Here is a 15,394-nt window from a genome sequence, read left to right on the forward strand (position 1 = left end):
ATTTGTCTAGGAAGGATGAATAACTGCTGTCATTGTCAGGACAAGGCAGCCCATGACAAAGTTTCCAGCTCAGCTCTGTTCCATTCCACATCTCCTCTGAACCAGCAGTGCTGTGTGCCTGCCAGTCCTCCCTGATTGTTCTGTCAGACTGATGCTGGAGGATCCTAAAAACCCAGAAACTGCATTAGCTCATGGTTGCCACAGCAGGACTTTATAATGCTAGAGATAATTTTCCTTATAGCTTCATGCTGAATCCACTCTAGAAGTGACCTCATGCACCTTCACTCTGCTATCCTGACACTTAAAAGGCACATTTGATTGCATCATCCCCCTTTGACAATCACACCTTATTTTTATATCTTTGCTACTACCCTGTCTGAATTCAGGGCCACTGCTTTGGAGAGTGAAATAACCCCTCACAGTAGGTTGACACTTGACTTGAGAGGCTCGAGCAGTGAAAAGTTTAAACTACAGTCACCATAACTATATAAACACCTGTTTGGCAAGAGGTTTCTTCTGTGAGTCATTGCAGGTGTAAAGATTTTATTACTCATGGTCACACCTGTTGCTGCATGTGTGCCAAAAATCAGGAATAGTTTGATGGAATAAGAAAAATAAGCATAAGGTACACTCTGCTATCAGAGCAATATAAATCCAAAGCAACTTCATTAAGCTCATCTAAATTATTTCAAACTGACATTACTAAAAAAAAAAGTGCAGAATTCAACACAGAACAATAAAATACCGTTCAAAATCTTACCTCATACAAAACTAATACTTTTTTATAAATTTAAATACTTTAATATCTATATATTGAATATATTACACATATAAATAAATGTGTGTGTGTGTGTGTATGCAATGTACACAGGGGATACAAGGAATTGTGTGGATGCCCTAACATACAAGGGTCAGGAACAAGTGCAGCTGGATTTAAATTGTGCTTTCATCCCCAGGACTTGCAAGGCTTAACCTCATCAGTTTTTAAGAGGACTCACAAAATCCAGATGTTATTTCACACATATACACATGTAAAATAGCATAACTTACCCCCATAGATGCAGCTAAGCATAGAGATCAGCAGGTTTTTCTCGCATTATGCATTGGTCTCACCCCCCAAGGAAATCCTGGCAACCCTACAAAGTACCTCTTAAGTTTTAATACCACCACTACATTCTTGAGGTAACAGCTATGACTGGGATAAAACTAAAGTTATTTAATTTATTTCTGCTGAAGTATCTCCACATGCATTAATTAGGGCTTAATCAGGCTAAAACCAAGATCCCTTTGAATTCCTGAATGATATAGGGGCACTATAACAGTGTAGCTGTGTATCATCCAGAACAGGAGCTCCAGAAGCAAAGTTACTGAGATGTAAAATTAGGAACAGCTCACCACAGGACTCATCTCCCATGGAGGGCCAACTGTCAAAGCAAACTGCATAGTAACAATCATTCCAGAGGTCTGCAAAACACACTGGAAATGTTTCTTCACTGTAAAAGGCCATGTACTTACGTTGGCTCTTCTGAGACTGTGATGGTCTCTTCCATTTCATGGGCCTGTTTAAACCATGGCAATTTTGCTTCCACAGGACTTTTTTCTGGTAGAGGACAAAGACTCAAAACATTCAGTAATTTCTCCAAAATCAAAGCAATATGTAGATGTCAGCATTAATCACCTCAGAATTTCACAGTTGAGATTGCTTATTGATCTAATGCTTTTTTAGATATACAGAATAATAACACAAAATTTACCAGAAAATTTCATCATGCTGCTTGAGCTCCATTCTTTGTTTTACATTTGCAAAAATGGAGAAGGAAAAAGGAAAATAGTTTGAGTAAAACTTAATGATCTGCTGAGAATGTTGACACCAGGACAACACACTTAATTTAAAACAAACAAGAACATCCCAGGTGATACATATGGAGTTTCATTCCCATTTCAAGTATTATTGAACAACTCCTCCTCCCTGTGTTAAGCTCATTAATTCTGATTTTTGACCAGACAATATAGATTTAGTTGGCACATTCGCTTCATGACAGTCTGGCCACATTATCAGCAAAAAATATCAGCAGGGCACTTTTACTAGCACCAATAATTAAAGTGCTTGTTTCTGCCAAAACTGGGGAGAAAAAAAAACCAACAAACCTAGTAAATTCCAGCTTCTGGCATTTCTGAAAAAGGTTACCAGGGGCTTTTAATTCTCCGGACAAAAAACGCGAAACAACCACAGACCCAGACAAAGCTGCAGTTACCTTTTGGCTTGTAGCAGGGCACTGGCACGATGCACTCCTCCTTGATGTGCAGCTTGAGCTGCGGGTTGCAGCCCCCGACGTGCTGCCCGCGGTGGTCGATGCACAGCACGACGCGGTAGCGCAGCCCCCGGCCGCAGGTCACCGTGCACTGGGGACACAGCAGAGCCCCTCAGCCTGCGGCTCCCACCGCCAGCACTGCCCAGCAGCACGGCACAAACAGCGCCGAGGGGCTCGCTGAAGGGTTCCCACAGAGATGTGAGAGTTTTGTCCCTGTGTTGCTAGGTGGATAGGGAAAAGGTTGATGCTGGGGAAAGAAGTCGAAGTTTTGGGAATGCAAGTGGTTTTTTGGGGTTCTGTGAGGCTTATCTGGTTGGCAGCAGGCTGAAATAGAAGTGGCTGTGCACTGAGAATGCACTCTGTCACGGTGGTGATTTTCAGTCAAGGCTGGGTCAGGGGAGCTGCATTTTCTACGCTTTGGTGTCACTGATGTCATCTGGATGAACTAAGGAATTACAGGAGTGCTGGCCTATCTGACTGTATCAGATAACCACAGCCAGGACAAGCTGGCTTAGGCTATTGTTACTGTAATGAAAGGTAAGAATGCTGGAAAATCACCCTTGCAGGCTTGCCAGCCCCTGAGACAGACATGCCTTTAACTATTACAGCCAGTGAAATACTACATTTATCAAGAACTGAGACATAAATGACCTGACTGCAAAGGGGCCTGACCTCTGTCTCTTAACTTCTGCATGCAAAGCAGGAATTCAACAGGCACAAGGAATTCCACATGCATTTTGCTCCACACAGACAGAACTGCTTAGAGCAAACTTTTCCCAGTAATATTGAGTATCTTTCAGGTCTATACTTTTCTAATAGTCCTGTGCTAATAAATACATGGTAACACAAGACCAGAGGCTTTCTTTAGAAAACAAGACAGAAGGTCTAAATTACTTCTCTACTTACTTGAGACCACTCCATTGCCACCCATTTTGGACAATCAAACAGATTGCAGGTCTGAATGACTTTGGGCTTTGGGGCATACATGCATTTCCATTCCTCCACTTGCAGTATCTCTCCATGGATGGTCTCCTCTACACACACAAAACTTCTCCTCTGAATACCACCTCCACAGGAAACTGAACATGCAGTCCACGGGTTATGTTCCCACCTGGAAAAAAAAACAAACTCATAAGGCTCTTTCTTATTTCACTAACCTCTATTAAAAATGCAAAATATTGAGGCCAACCTTAGTGTCAATTAAAGCTTACTGGTAGCTTGGTTGCTGGATTCTTACCACATACAAATACATTGACTCTCAGACCTACCTTGAGTTATTCAAGGCTTAAGTTCATGTGCAAAATCAGAAGTAGAATTGCAAATGTAAGCATATTTCAAAACATAACTGAAACTCTTATTCTCACACATAAGTTAGAAACTGTGAATATACTGAGTTTGATTACTGGAACGAATTTATTTTCAAATAGTCTAAATCATCTAAATTGAATACTTTTGGCAACTAATTTGCATGATCACATAGACACTTATTACCATTGTCAGAGACCAAGAAGCCCCTGTATTTAAGATCCTATGAAGTCTGAAAGACAAAGACAAATCTGGATGCCCTTAAAAATGTGTTCCTGAAGGAATTTTTATGGGATTTCTAATAGTTTGGGTCAAGCCGGCCATTTCATACCAAACTGCTTTCATCCATAAGGACTGTGATGAAATTAAATTGTGGCAGGTACCATTTGGCTGGTCATGACTGCAGTTCTGCAAGAGTTTCCCACCCTCATTAAAATGCCATTGAACAACCTTGTATTCACACTTTCCAGCTTGCTTCAAGCAAAAGGCAGCTGCTCATCCATCTCAGCTGCTTTGGCTAACTCAGCTGATGGCTCCTGCAGCAGGGAAATGCACAGATTAAGGAAAATTTGGGATTAAGAAAAGCCTGTGAATCAGCAGAGCTCTGGGATAGTAGCCTCTAACAGAGATATGATAAACAACCTGCTGGGAAGAAATATCTTCAAAATGGACATCTATTCACAATCTTAACTACAATAAAGATGGAAAATGTTGCACCATCTGAAGTGAGAAGGACATGGAAGTTTTTAGGCAACAAACTCAGTTTCATTTACCTCTTAGCATGAATGCACATTTAAGCAATTATCTCTCAAAAAAACCTAACTTCAATAAAGTCCTGCTCCTCTCAAATTTAGACATAACAAGCTTCTATTGAAGTATTTGTCTGTAGCTTCCAATGACACCCATACAATATCTCCTCACCATTTACCTTCTATCTCTTCCTTTCTTTCCATCACCCTCCTGAATCAAAGCCCTTGGAAATGATTGAGTCCTGCAGTACATCTCAAGGTTCATCAATGTCTTGTTAGTTAAACCTTATCTCTGTTACTGCAGAGGCTCAGAAAGGACCATGAAAATAATTATATCTGTTCTGAACAATGAACTCAGCAAGGACTACAATATCCCACTAAAATCAATTAATCAAGAATAATCAACTTGGCTATCATAAGGGAAGTTATAATATCAAACTCGATGAAGCAAAGGCCAATAAATCAAAGGTAAATTTAAGCAATCTACTTTTTATGATGCAGCAAGTAAATCAAGGACACTTCCTATTTTAGGCAATTCATTAAGCTGCCTACAAAAATATATTAATCATGATTAAGCTCAACAGAAGAATGAATATGAAACACAGAGCAAGCCATGGGACATCAGCCATGGAGTACACTCAAAAGCATTCTGAATAAAGCTATGTGCTGAGATACTGATGTCAAATCACAATAACAAAATGCATTTGAAGAGCAAGAGTTACACTCTTCTTTGACTTAAAGGAATGGCCACTGTTAACTAATTTTCTTTTTAAAAATCTGGAACTAAAGAGCAATTAACTATTTAATGAATTAGCAGCTCATGGATTTATATATGTGAGGCTCACTGTGCTGTATGTAATATAAGTCTTGCAAGTGTTTATAGCGTGAAGTTTTATAGTTGTTTTTCTTTATCTCATCAGTTTCAAACACACTCCAGATCCCATACTCCCACAAGAATTTTCAAGATGGAGTGAGGTCCATGGCTACTGGGGAAAAGGGGGGTCTTGGGCAAGCAGTCAAGGAGATACTTTCCAGAACCCACAGCTGTCAAGGGATCCTCAACAGTCCAACAAGTCTGAAATAAATGGAGGCAGTCCAAAAGCTTTAAAAGAAAATTTTCATCCTGGGAAATTTTTCTATTTATTTCAAAAGAATTCTCCATCTGTAAAAATATTTCAGTGGGGCATTTACAACTGTAGCCACAGGAGAACCCTTTCAAGATCTTGTGGTGTGCACCACGACTTTCCCACAACTTCCTCGTGCGAATGGGAAAGCAGTGGTGCACTCCACAGGACTGCCAGGCAGCCTCCACATGGCCCTGGTGCTATGGAGGAGGTGAGATGAAGGGCTGCTGCTGGAGGTGAAGCAGTCTGCACAGCTTTGCTCCAGGCTGCATCCAGGACTTTGGTTTTCCACCCACTTCTCAGGAGCAGCCTGGGTCAGCATGCAAGAAACAGGTAAGAGAAGAAAAGAGAAGAGAAGAAAGCAGAGCCAGCACAGGGTAACGCATTCCAGCTCCTTGCAGGCAGCAGCACAGACAAATCCTGCTGCACTGAAGCAAGACTTGCATCCACACTGGACCAGAGTCACCTCCTCATGCAGGTAAACAAACTTTGAGCTGCTGTTTTCTTTCAGCAACTCCTTCAAGAGAAGGTGTTTCTATGTCTTTGTGGTGTTTCCTTACAAGCCCTCCCAGTACAATACAGCCCATTTCCTCTCTCCTTCCTGCTGGCACCAGCTCTGAGCCCGGCTTGGCTGCCTGCTGTTTTACAGTCCTTCCTCTGAAGCATCACCCAGGAAGACCATGATGCTTTCTGACAGAGCACACCGAGGTGCTGAAATGAGGTGGGACTCTGCCTGTGGTTCTTAGTGTTTGAAATAAGAGATCCTGCCCACAGCTTTATCACAGACATAATCTATCTCACCACAGTGTCATGCAAACGTGCTGAGCACAGTAAAGCACAGAAAGGGGGATTAAATTTCTCTTCCAAGTGGTCTCCAAGCCCTAAGTGGTTCGGAAGATGAAATACTCCTGTAAATACATTAAGCTGAGTTCCAGGAGAGATCTGAAGTACAAAGGCATTGGCAGAAGAAATGGAAAGGGAGAGACACAGAATATAATTAGAGAACTCTACAGGATAAAGCTATAAAGGAAAAAATCCCCATCTATGCCAAAGTAGATGCACAGGACAGCAGATGCACAAGGACAAATTGCTACAGAAATAAACTATGACATTTGTATCAGCTGTAATCAGTAGCTCCACTAAGCTGTGCAAGTCTATGATTTCATTCTTATTACTTCATATCTTTACTTCTTTAGAAAAATACACATTATTCATTACATGACATAATAAAGCAGAGGTTCAACTCACATAAATAAGCAACCAACTCATCGACTATAATTCTTTACATTAAAAGCAAATGTGACTCAATACTGTTTAATCCTAACATTCTTTCTAAAACATCTAAGGGTTCCTGAGAAGTTTTAAATCCTTGTAATTGATTCAGGTGTTAAAAAGGAAAAAAAAAAGTAAAAAAAGTAACAAACTGTTCTCTGATGCCCTAATTTAAGGAAACAGATATTTCAACAATTTTGTATTTTGAAAGTGACGTGTCATCTTTGATGTCAATAAATTGTCTGTAGACTGCGGATCTAAAGAGGAGAAGGATCAGATCTCCCAAGAGAAAAAGAATTTCCAGAATCCTATACATAACAAGGTCTGTTTTATAAAATCTCATACACTGTCAAAAGAAAAACCTTTCAAGACAAGAATTCATACATGCAGTTTAAAGATGATGATCTTCTCAGCACTACAGCCAGAGAAGGCTGAGGGAGACAACTGTTTATTTTAAAGACTTCACATTGGTATTTTCAAGAAGAGCATATTAACCTCTGACTGTTAAGCTAATCATCCAGAGCACACTAAAATAAATCACAAGATTCAGAGATGTTTACAGGACTCTTGTAAACTTACCCTCCTGTATAAAAAACCCTCAAAATATGTCCCATTATCTTAGTACTGAAGTAGTATATTTGCAGTGAAATTGTGCTAAAGCTGACACACATGCTATCCTGGTTATACATACCGAGGAAGTGGCTGGAAGTGATCATAGGGCATGATTTCTTTAAATCCATCACTGTCAAAAAAAATAAATATTGCATCATTACTTCTCATACCCAAGACTGTACATCAAGTACATACTTTTATGTGATCATGCTTGAAGTAAGCAATTCCCAATGTGAAATGCAGGAATCTTACTTCATTACACATGAGCCTTATGACTTGTATAATCTTACCTTTTCTGCATGGATAAAGAACTATTCACCATACAGCTTCTCTATTTCATACCACCATAAAATATTAAATTAGCAAGCCTCCAGCAGAAAAATTTATTATCAGTGACCCTTTAGGTCTGTGTTACTTCATTAACAGAAAAATATTCACATACTTCTATCTGTAACAAAGACTGCTGAGGGACATGAGTGTCAGTGAAATAAATACATCAGAAGATTAATCCTAGATAGGTTCTGAATGCTGCTTAGGAGTCTTCTAGAGCTGTTTGAAGTACTTAGCACAGAGCAGGCATAAAGCTTTACTTCCAATGCTAGGAAATATGGTAATATATCCAGTAGTACTTTCCTTTTCCTGACTGTATAAGCTAAATTTGCAAGGTAAAATATAATTACACCCTTTCTTTTCCCTAATTTTCCTATTCCAGCTTTGGAACATTTGGCACCCATTGCCAACAAGTATTACTGAACTCTTTCTGCTTCATACAGTGATCAACTCTCCAGGAAAAACTCTTGAAAGTCTGCACATCTATAACTGTTAGAGGTCATTATCAACGATTATGTTCAACAGGAATGAAAGGAAATGGACAGTTTAGCTATAGGAAATTAAATCCATTGAGAGTGTTTCCTTTTCTTGCATATAACTCTAGCTCAGCCAGCTGGCATATTAATGTGAGGTTCTGGGACTTGATACTGTGATGTTATTTTAAGATTCTTTAGCACAGCCAGGAAACCTCACCAGACAATCCAAAAGTTAGTTTGAAATACTGTAGTGCAATTCAATACAATTTATTTGTACTGTAGCCTTTACAATTTGGCACTAATATCCTGTGGCATTCGTACCAAAGGATATTTACTTGGAATGATTTTATTTTTAATGCCTAGTTTTAAAAAACCCAAACAAATAGACCCAAGCTTCAATTATTAAATTGTCAACACTAAAGTACCAACGAAGAATCAAACTTTTATGGTAGGCAAATGAATAAACCAAGTTAAACCATATGCAAAACTTGCACTGACTGGAGCTTCTGTCTGGCTGTTGAGATGTTCTGAATGGCAGCATCAATAAATCCAAAAGGAGGCAAACCTTCTGTCCTCCTCACACAGCCTCACAAGATCCTCACACTGCTGCTGTACTTCTCAGCAATAGGCAAAGCAGAATTAGCCCTTTAGTAAACTGATATTTACAATATCTCTGTATAAGCAAAATCCTCTATTCTGCAACACTGAAGAAGTGCCACACATCTACTGGCAGAGATATCAGCCTTTAACACATGCAATAACCAACCAAGATTAAGTTGCCTTAAAGATAAAAAGAATTGAAATTCAGTAAATACAATTCCTGCTTCCTTAGTAACTGCCTGTGTCACACACAAATTTGTTTGCCATACAGACCTGGAAGGGCAGGGATCCATGTTGCATTCCTTCAGCTTGGGCTTTGGTTTCTTGTTTTCTGGATGATAATGGCAGTAGTGGTCAGGAACAACGCGCTTCAGACGAATGTCCACGCACTCAGCTGAATTGAGCTGGTAACCTAGGGCAGGAGCAAAGTTAAATATTGTTAATGGAGATAAAGTAAAACAGCCTTTTCTCCCCATGGAATTAATTTTCTGTCTTACTCTTTTTTGGTTTACTTTTAAACAAGGAAACAGGAAATGCACAACCAGACCTTCCTTTTAGGCAATTCAGCACAGCAGTTATATTAACCTAAATATCTTGACACTAAATGAGCTTCCAGCTCTTTATTCTACTAATATTCTAAGAGTAGAGGCACACATATTTCCTTCTGATGCAGAAATACTTGTACTGCACCAGCTCACCTGTCAGAAAGCAAAACTATGAAGCCATATGGCTCTAGCACATGTTCCACAATGTATAACTGCTCTCCTCCAAGGAGGAGTTACCAGTATGTTGGAGAGCTATATTAAACAGCCATTCATGCTAAAAGAAATAAATACTTGACACAGAAAGCCAGAGGAATTGAAGATGGGATCCAAAAACATTGCTAAGGAACTGTAGAAAACCAAGAAATAGATTCAAGAACATTCCGAGTTGAAGAGCCAACAAAAGAAGACTTGAACTAACTACTCAGTGAAAAAAAAATAATAAAATATGTGTGGAGACTGGTTGCAAGAAAGGATCTGGGTTTTATAAACCACTAGGTTATTTTTTGGCTTAGGAAAAAAGACTCATTCAAAAAAGCTTACTTGGACTTAAACTGAGGAGAGGAGGATGTTCTGGTATGTGCAAAGAAAAAAAGTTTTAGACCACAAGAATTAAAATCAAACTGAGTCAACAAACTAACAGCACAAGTCCCTGTGCCTACTGAAAATGCTAAGTATCATGTGTCAGTGGCTTCAGTTGTGTGTCTCTTGGCTGATCCAAAGTGTCATCATGCATGAGAGTGACAACCATAAAGAACTAAGCAGTTCCAGTGCTCACAGCATCTATGTTTCAATTCTTGCAAGTACTGAAAGGACCCAGAAGAAATGTCACTTGCAAACAAGAGAAACAGTTTTTAAACACTCTTGCTCATTCAAGCTTGGCTCTGCTTTCTGAGATGCCCCTTCCAACACATGGAGATTACAGAATTAAAGATAGAGGCAGCATCCAAGTGAGGAATGGCAATGCACTAATTCCAAATCTCTGTTGTGAGGAACCTTTTCTTTTACTGCCAGTACCAGATGCCAAACAGACAATCTGGACACTAAGTCCAGATAAATCTAAGATAACAGGTTAAAGCCAAGCAGCTGCACTACAACTTCTCTGCATGCCATTCTTAACACTACTACTGTCATGACTGAGCAGCTCAGTTTTTGTGCTTCTTCAGTTCCTGTCCTCCCTGCCAAGCCCCTCTGACAAAGGTACCAGTTTTATATTAGAGGCAAGCAGCCACAAAGCAGGGCTTTGAACACCCTGGATGGTTTCAAAGAGATTGACATGCAGCTACAATTTTCAAGCCATAACAGCAGTCTGAATAAGGCTGGATTTGAGCCAATACCTTTGAAGGTAAATATGTCCCTTGGGCTATCCAGTGTTTACATGCAGTCCTCAAAAGTAACTGTGATGCTTTATACTTCTTCCCTTGTCAGACAAGTTAAGGAAAAAAAATTATAAACACAGTGTGATGGAATCATCAGAGGATATGCATTGCCACTCAGAGCTCCAGCAAGGATCACACTTCATGAGGCCAAGTATCTCATAAGATACAGTAGTTTCCTGTGGGACTGCATATCAGACACATACACTGTCTGCATTTCAGATCACAGGGAGGTGCAAATGCCAAAATGGATGGTCCTTCAAAAGATCCCCAGACTCTGCTTGTACTTTAAACATCTCTCACTCTCTTTATTCATGCCCCAAGCAACTATTTAAACCACATTTGCACTCTCCAGAAAATCCCTGTATCGGTATCACCAGCATCCTGCTCTGTTTTCCAGGTGACCTGGGAAATGCTGGCTGAAGGGAAGCTGCTATCTGCAGTGTCAAACACTCCTCCTACCATGAGCTCACACTTTTTTTGCAGAACCAGACATGACAGGCAGTGGGCTGGGCTGGATAAGCAGAATGAAGCTACACTTCATCTAAGCTGCAGTGTTTAAATCAGGAGTAGATGCTACAATACCACATGTGCTGCTCTAGCCACCATCAGGACTGTCTAAAATCAGACAGCCAAAGGTACTGATAGCAGATGTTCTTTAAATTCTATTTACTTATTCTGCTTTCTGTATAACTAATTCCTCAACTAAATGTTCTAAAACTCACCCCCATGTATACTATTGAGGCTAGAAATACTTTTCCACCTCTTGATTATTCTTATTTTAAAATCTCATCATGTTTCTTTGCTTACTTTCCCCAAATATCCACTATGAGCTGCAATTTTCCATTTTGAATGTTGTATTTTTTATTCTTAGTCAATGTTCTTACTCAAAACATCACTCATGGAAAAACATGACTTCCAATGACAACATGTAAAAACCTCTGTGCTGATACCAGCTTAACCAACCTGCTTAGCTGCTGCTCTGTCATTTATTTTGCTGAGGAATTACCAGTGGGCAGAGAAACACAAACATCTAATCACTAAAAATGCAGAACAAAGGTTGTAAATCAGGTCCTTTTAATCTTGAGCTGTTATCACTGCTGAAGAATTGACATTACTTACCTCCTCCACACGTCACTGTGCAGGGGAAGAACTCTGTCTGTCTCCACTGGTGACTGATGGGCTGATAGAAGAAGAACTGAACCACACTCTCTTTTGATCCAGAGTACCTGGTCTGAAGAAATTTCCATTACAACACACATGTACACTGTACTCAGCTGCTCATGCCATTTCAAAACAGAGTTCATGCATAATAGCAGTGCAGAGTAAGATGATGAGAGACATAAAACCTCTAGAAAGTATAGAGTAGCCATTAAATTTAGGTTCCCAATAGTCAAACATTTGAATGTGTTTTATTTTTCAAATTATTCAAGATATTAATGTGACCATTTGATTATCTATCCTCAAATAGTAAAGTTCTTAACTGTATTCTGTTGGTTTATGTCTTTGTTAGCAAAAATTTCAAAATTTGCTGCAGAAAGAAATCTAAAAGTGATCCAAGCACACTGTCAGGCAAGTCCAGCTGCACATGGTACTGGAGATGCAAAAGGAAAACAACTGAAATTCTGTTTCTACAATGTGACAGGTAAAGCCAGGCAGTCTGATAATACTGAAACTTCTGTCACTTCCAATGCCAAAGCGTCTGAGTGCCTTCCTGTGGCAGTCAAATACTGATATGTTCCTACTTATAAATATCTTGATGTGTGATGCAAGCCACTGGTATGTGTTCTGGACAGAAAAAATTTAAAATGATTGGAAATGGTCAGTGGCTGGATTAGCACTGTCTGAGGGAGAATGTAGGGTGCTGCTGGAAGCAGTGCTCAGGTTCAGTAGGTGGCAGTCTGCAATTGGATTACACTGCACAGGGTCACACTGCTACTCTTCCAGCAGTATTGAAAACAAAAGTCCTGGCCATTTTTACCATTAAAGATCCTGTGGTACTTCCCACCACAGGAAATACATAAATCACATAACATTTCAATTTATTTGGATTTTCTTGGCATAAATGATCTCTGGACTGTAATTAGGATTTCTATCTTGCTAGCTAAAAGATTTTGTTGTGTTGCTACAAGGTGATGGACAGCCACCAGAGTGTTGCATGTACTTGCAATAACTTTGTAGATTTGTACATTCACACACCCCACCTTGATAATGAAATCTGCTCCAAGAGGCCCCTGGATCTTTATGATTTCCCTGTCTGTGCTCTTCTGAAATTCAACAGTTGTATTTTCAATGACAAATGTTCCAGGAGCATTGAAACTGTGCTCTCCCTTTTCTCCTTGTAGTGTTTTTGACTCTATAACTAAAGAAGAAACGTGCAATTAGTAAACTTAAACAGGTTTTTGTTTTCAAGAAAGTCAGAAAGCAATGTTTACAACTTTGCCTTGCAAGTACCAGCTGCACATGTGCAGTAAAAACACACCCAGAGAACCTGTGAGAATATTAACTGCTTGAGATTATAGGCTGATAGATAATTGCAAGACAAGTCAACACAGGAATATCTGTCTGAGCACACTATTCTTTCATACCAGAAACACTTCTGAGACAGTTTTTCCTACACCAAGTGCTCTGTAACACTTGATATAAGCAAAAGCTTGAGCAGGAAAAGTTGAAAGAAACTGAAAATTGATAGAATCAATATAGAGAATAATACCTCATACTTTCATGCAATTCAAAAGCCAAGCAATCTGAGCAATCAGTCTCCAGAGAAGCCTGAGTGGTGCCAAACCCACCTGACACTCACCTCAATACCTGAATCACTGCACCAAGATCCTGAACTCAGCTTTGAGTGTTTCCCAAGAGAGGAGAAAGCGGGGCCAGGAGGTGGGCAGCTGCAGGGGACAGCCCTTTCCCAGAACAGCTGGTGATGAAAACCCTTTCTGAATTGTTCTCTGCTCCTTGGAAACAGATTAAACTAACAGCCCACAGCCTCCAGAAGACAGATGAAGCATTTTAAGATTAAATCACTTCCAGTAAACTGACTGAACTGTAAGTGGCCAAAGCTAAAGGAAGATATTCATAAGGAAGGTAGAATTCTGGGCTCAGTGTAATACAGCATAGAGGCACAGCAAGATGCATGACTTGAAATACCCTGGTCTGGTTACAATCTACCAGAGCACTGCATGAGAAAAGCATGAATCTCAGATGAGCTCAGGCCAAGCTAAAAGGAATCTTTTGATGAGCTATAAATACCCTCTTTCTCCCACTACCTTGCCTTTTTTGGTACTTTAAACAAAGCTACCTAAGTCAGGCTAGATCATTTAGGTTAAAAGCATCTGGTTTTACCTGCACTGAAAACATACTCTGAATGCTGCCATCCATCATTAACTGTTTTCTTCCTTCATATTTTTTAAACAAATATGCATTCTGGAGCACCCAAACAAAGAGAATAAAGAAATTACAGAATGAATTAAATTCCTGAAAGCATACCACCACTATCCCAAGCTTCTAAGCATTAGGTTCCACTGTGCTCACAGGTATAACAAAGATCACATACATGGCTGGAAGGAAGTTTCAGGAAGGATTTGTTTCTAGGAAATGACTTTATGTTAATCACAGGGTATGAATCTAGTGGTGAATAAAATGTACTTTGTCAAAGAGAAAACATAAATCTCTGGGAATCAGTGTGCCTCACTGTCCAACACATTCCATTAGGAACAAATAGATATAAACTAATTCCAGAAAAAAGAAGTATTTAGGTGATTACTACATATTTCTGTTTGTCATTTTTATGGAAGGGTCCTTTCCTGATTGCCTTACAAAATAACCCTTTAAAATATATGGAACTCAGAATTCTTGGATTAAGCTTCTGCAAGCCTTGATCCCAAACTTCATGCTTAAATCACAAACTGCTTGATCACAAATGCTGCTTAAAATTAAGTAAAAATTCATGGTGCCTGTTATTGTCTCATTTTTTAAAATAAGTGTAAAATCAAATCTTAAGTACTTCCAACTCAAAATAAATTCAGGAAGATGCTCAGGAGTACAGGATCCTTTTGAAACTAGCATTTAAGACATTACAATCCAGCTGGTGCAAAAAGATGATGAAAATGTTTATTTGGTGACCTCAGCTGCATTTCTGAATGGTTCTTTTACAATTTTTTTAAATAAAAAACATTATCGATGTTTTTCTAAGCAGAAACCAAGATTATTGTTCAGCAACCAACAAGACAGTAACTCCCAGAGAGCTGGCATGTTTACACTAGATGTGGATGCAAGTAATGTGTTTATTTGCAAGGTGCAGCTATGGAGCCAGGGCTGTGTCTCTGGAGGTCACACCACTGACCCCAGAACTGCTGCTCAGATTTTTCCTGTGTCACACAGGGAGATGAGGAGCTATTCCCCAGAACAATGGATAACCTCTGGTGCAATGCATTCCTGCTCAGTAGTGCCTAGTGCTTGTCATCACAGCCTTCCAAAACAGAGTGACACCAAGCATTTAGTGTATTTAACACATACATAACATCATTATTCTTACTGGGGAGGAATTTCTTCCTCAAATACTGCTTATTTATTGATTTCAGAGAAGTAACTGAGAACACAGGTTTTATCAACTGGTTTCATGACAAGAAAAGAATTCACCAAATGTTTTTGTTCTGCAGAGTCCTGTTATACTAAAGACTTGGAAAGTTTGACT

The 15,394-nt window shown here is 39.5% G+C and overlaps 1 protein-coding gene across 4 annotated transcripts in view; it reads right to left on the bottom strand.

Annotated features, from left to right (window-relative positions):
• Positions 1 to 15,394, bottom strand: part of ADAMTSL3 (ADAMTS like 3) — a 170,465-nt gene that overhangs the window by 45,982 nt on the left and 109,089 nt on the right. For all 4 annotated transcript variants that reach the window (XR_013184084.1, XR_013184083.1, XM_077185255.1 and 1 more), the window contains exons 9-15: positions 12,903 to 13,060; positions 11,821 to 11,932; positions 9,054 to 9,192; positions 7,454 to 7,504; positions 3,219 to 3,423; positions 2,256 to 2,403; positions 1,516 to 1,600 (exon numbers count right to left, since the gene is read on the bottom strand). Coding sequence is in view for 2 of the 4 variants with exons in the window: in XM_077185255.1 (XP_077041370.1) it covers positions 1,516 to 1,600; positions 2,256 to 2,403; positions 3,219 to 3,423; positions 7,454 to 7,504; positions 9,054 to 9,192; positions 11,821 to 11,932; positions 12,903 to 13,060 (898 nt within the window). In the remaining 2 variants the exon portion in view is untranslated. The remainder of the gene's footprint in view (positions 1 to 1,515; positions 1,601 to 2,255; positions 2,404 to 3,218; positions 3,424 to 7,453; positions 7,505 to 9,053; positions 9,193 to 11,820; positions 11,933 to 12,902; positions 13,061 to 15,394) is intronic.

This window comes from Agelaius phoeniceus, chromosome 13 (assembly GCF_051311805.1).
Source record: "Agelaius phoeniceus isolate bAgePho1 chromosome 13, bAgePho1.hap1, whole genome shotgun sequence".
In the NCBI taxonomy this organism is placed as follows: Eukaryota; Metazoa; Chordata; class Aves; order Passeriformes; family Icteridae; genus Agelaius; species Agelaius phoeniceus.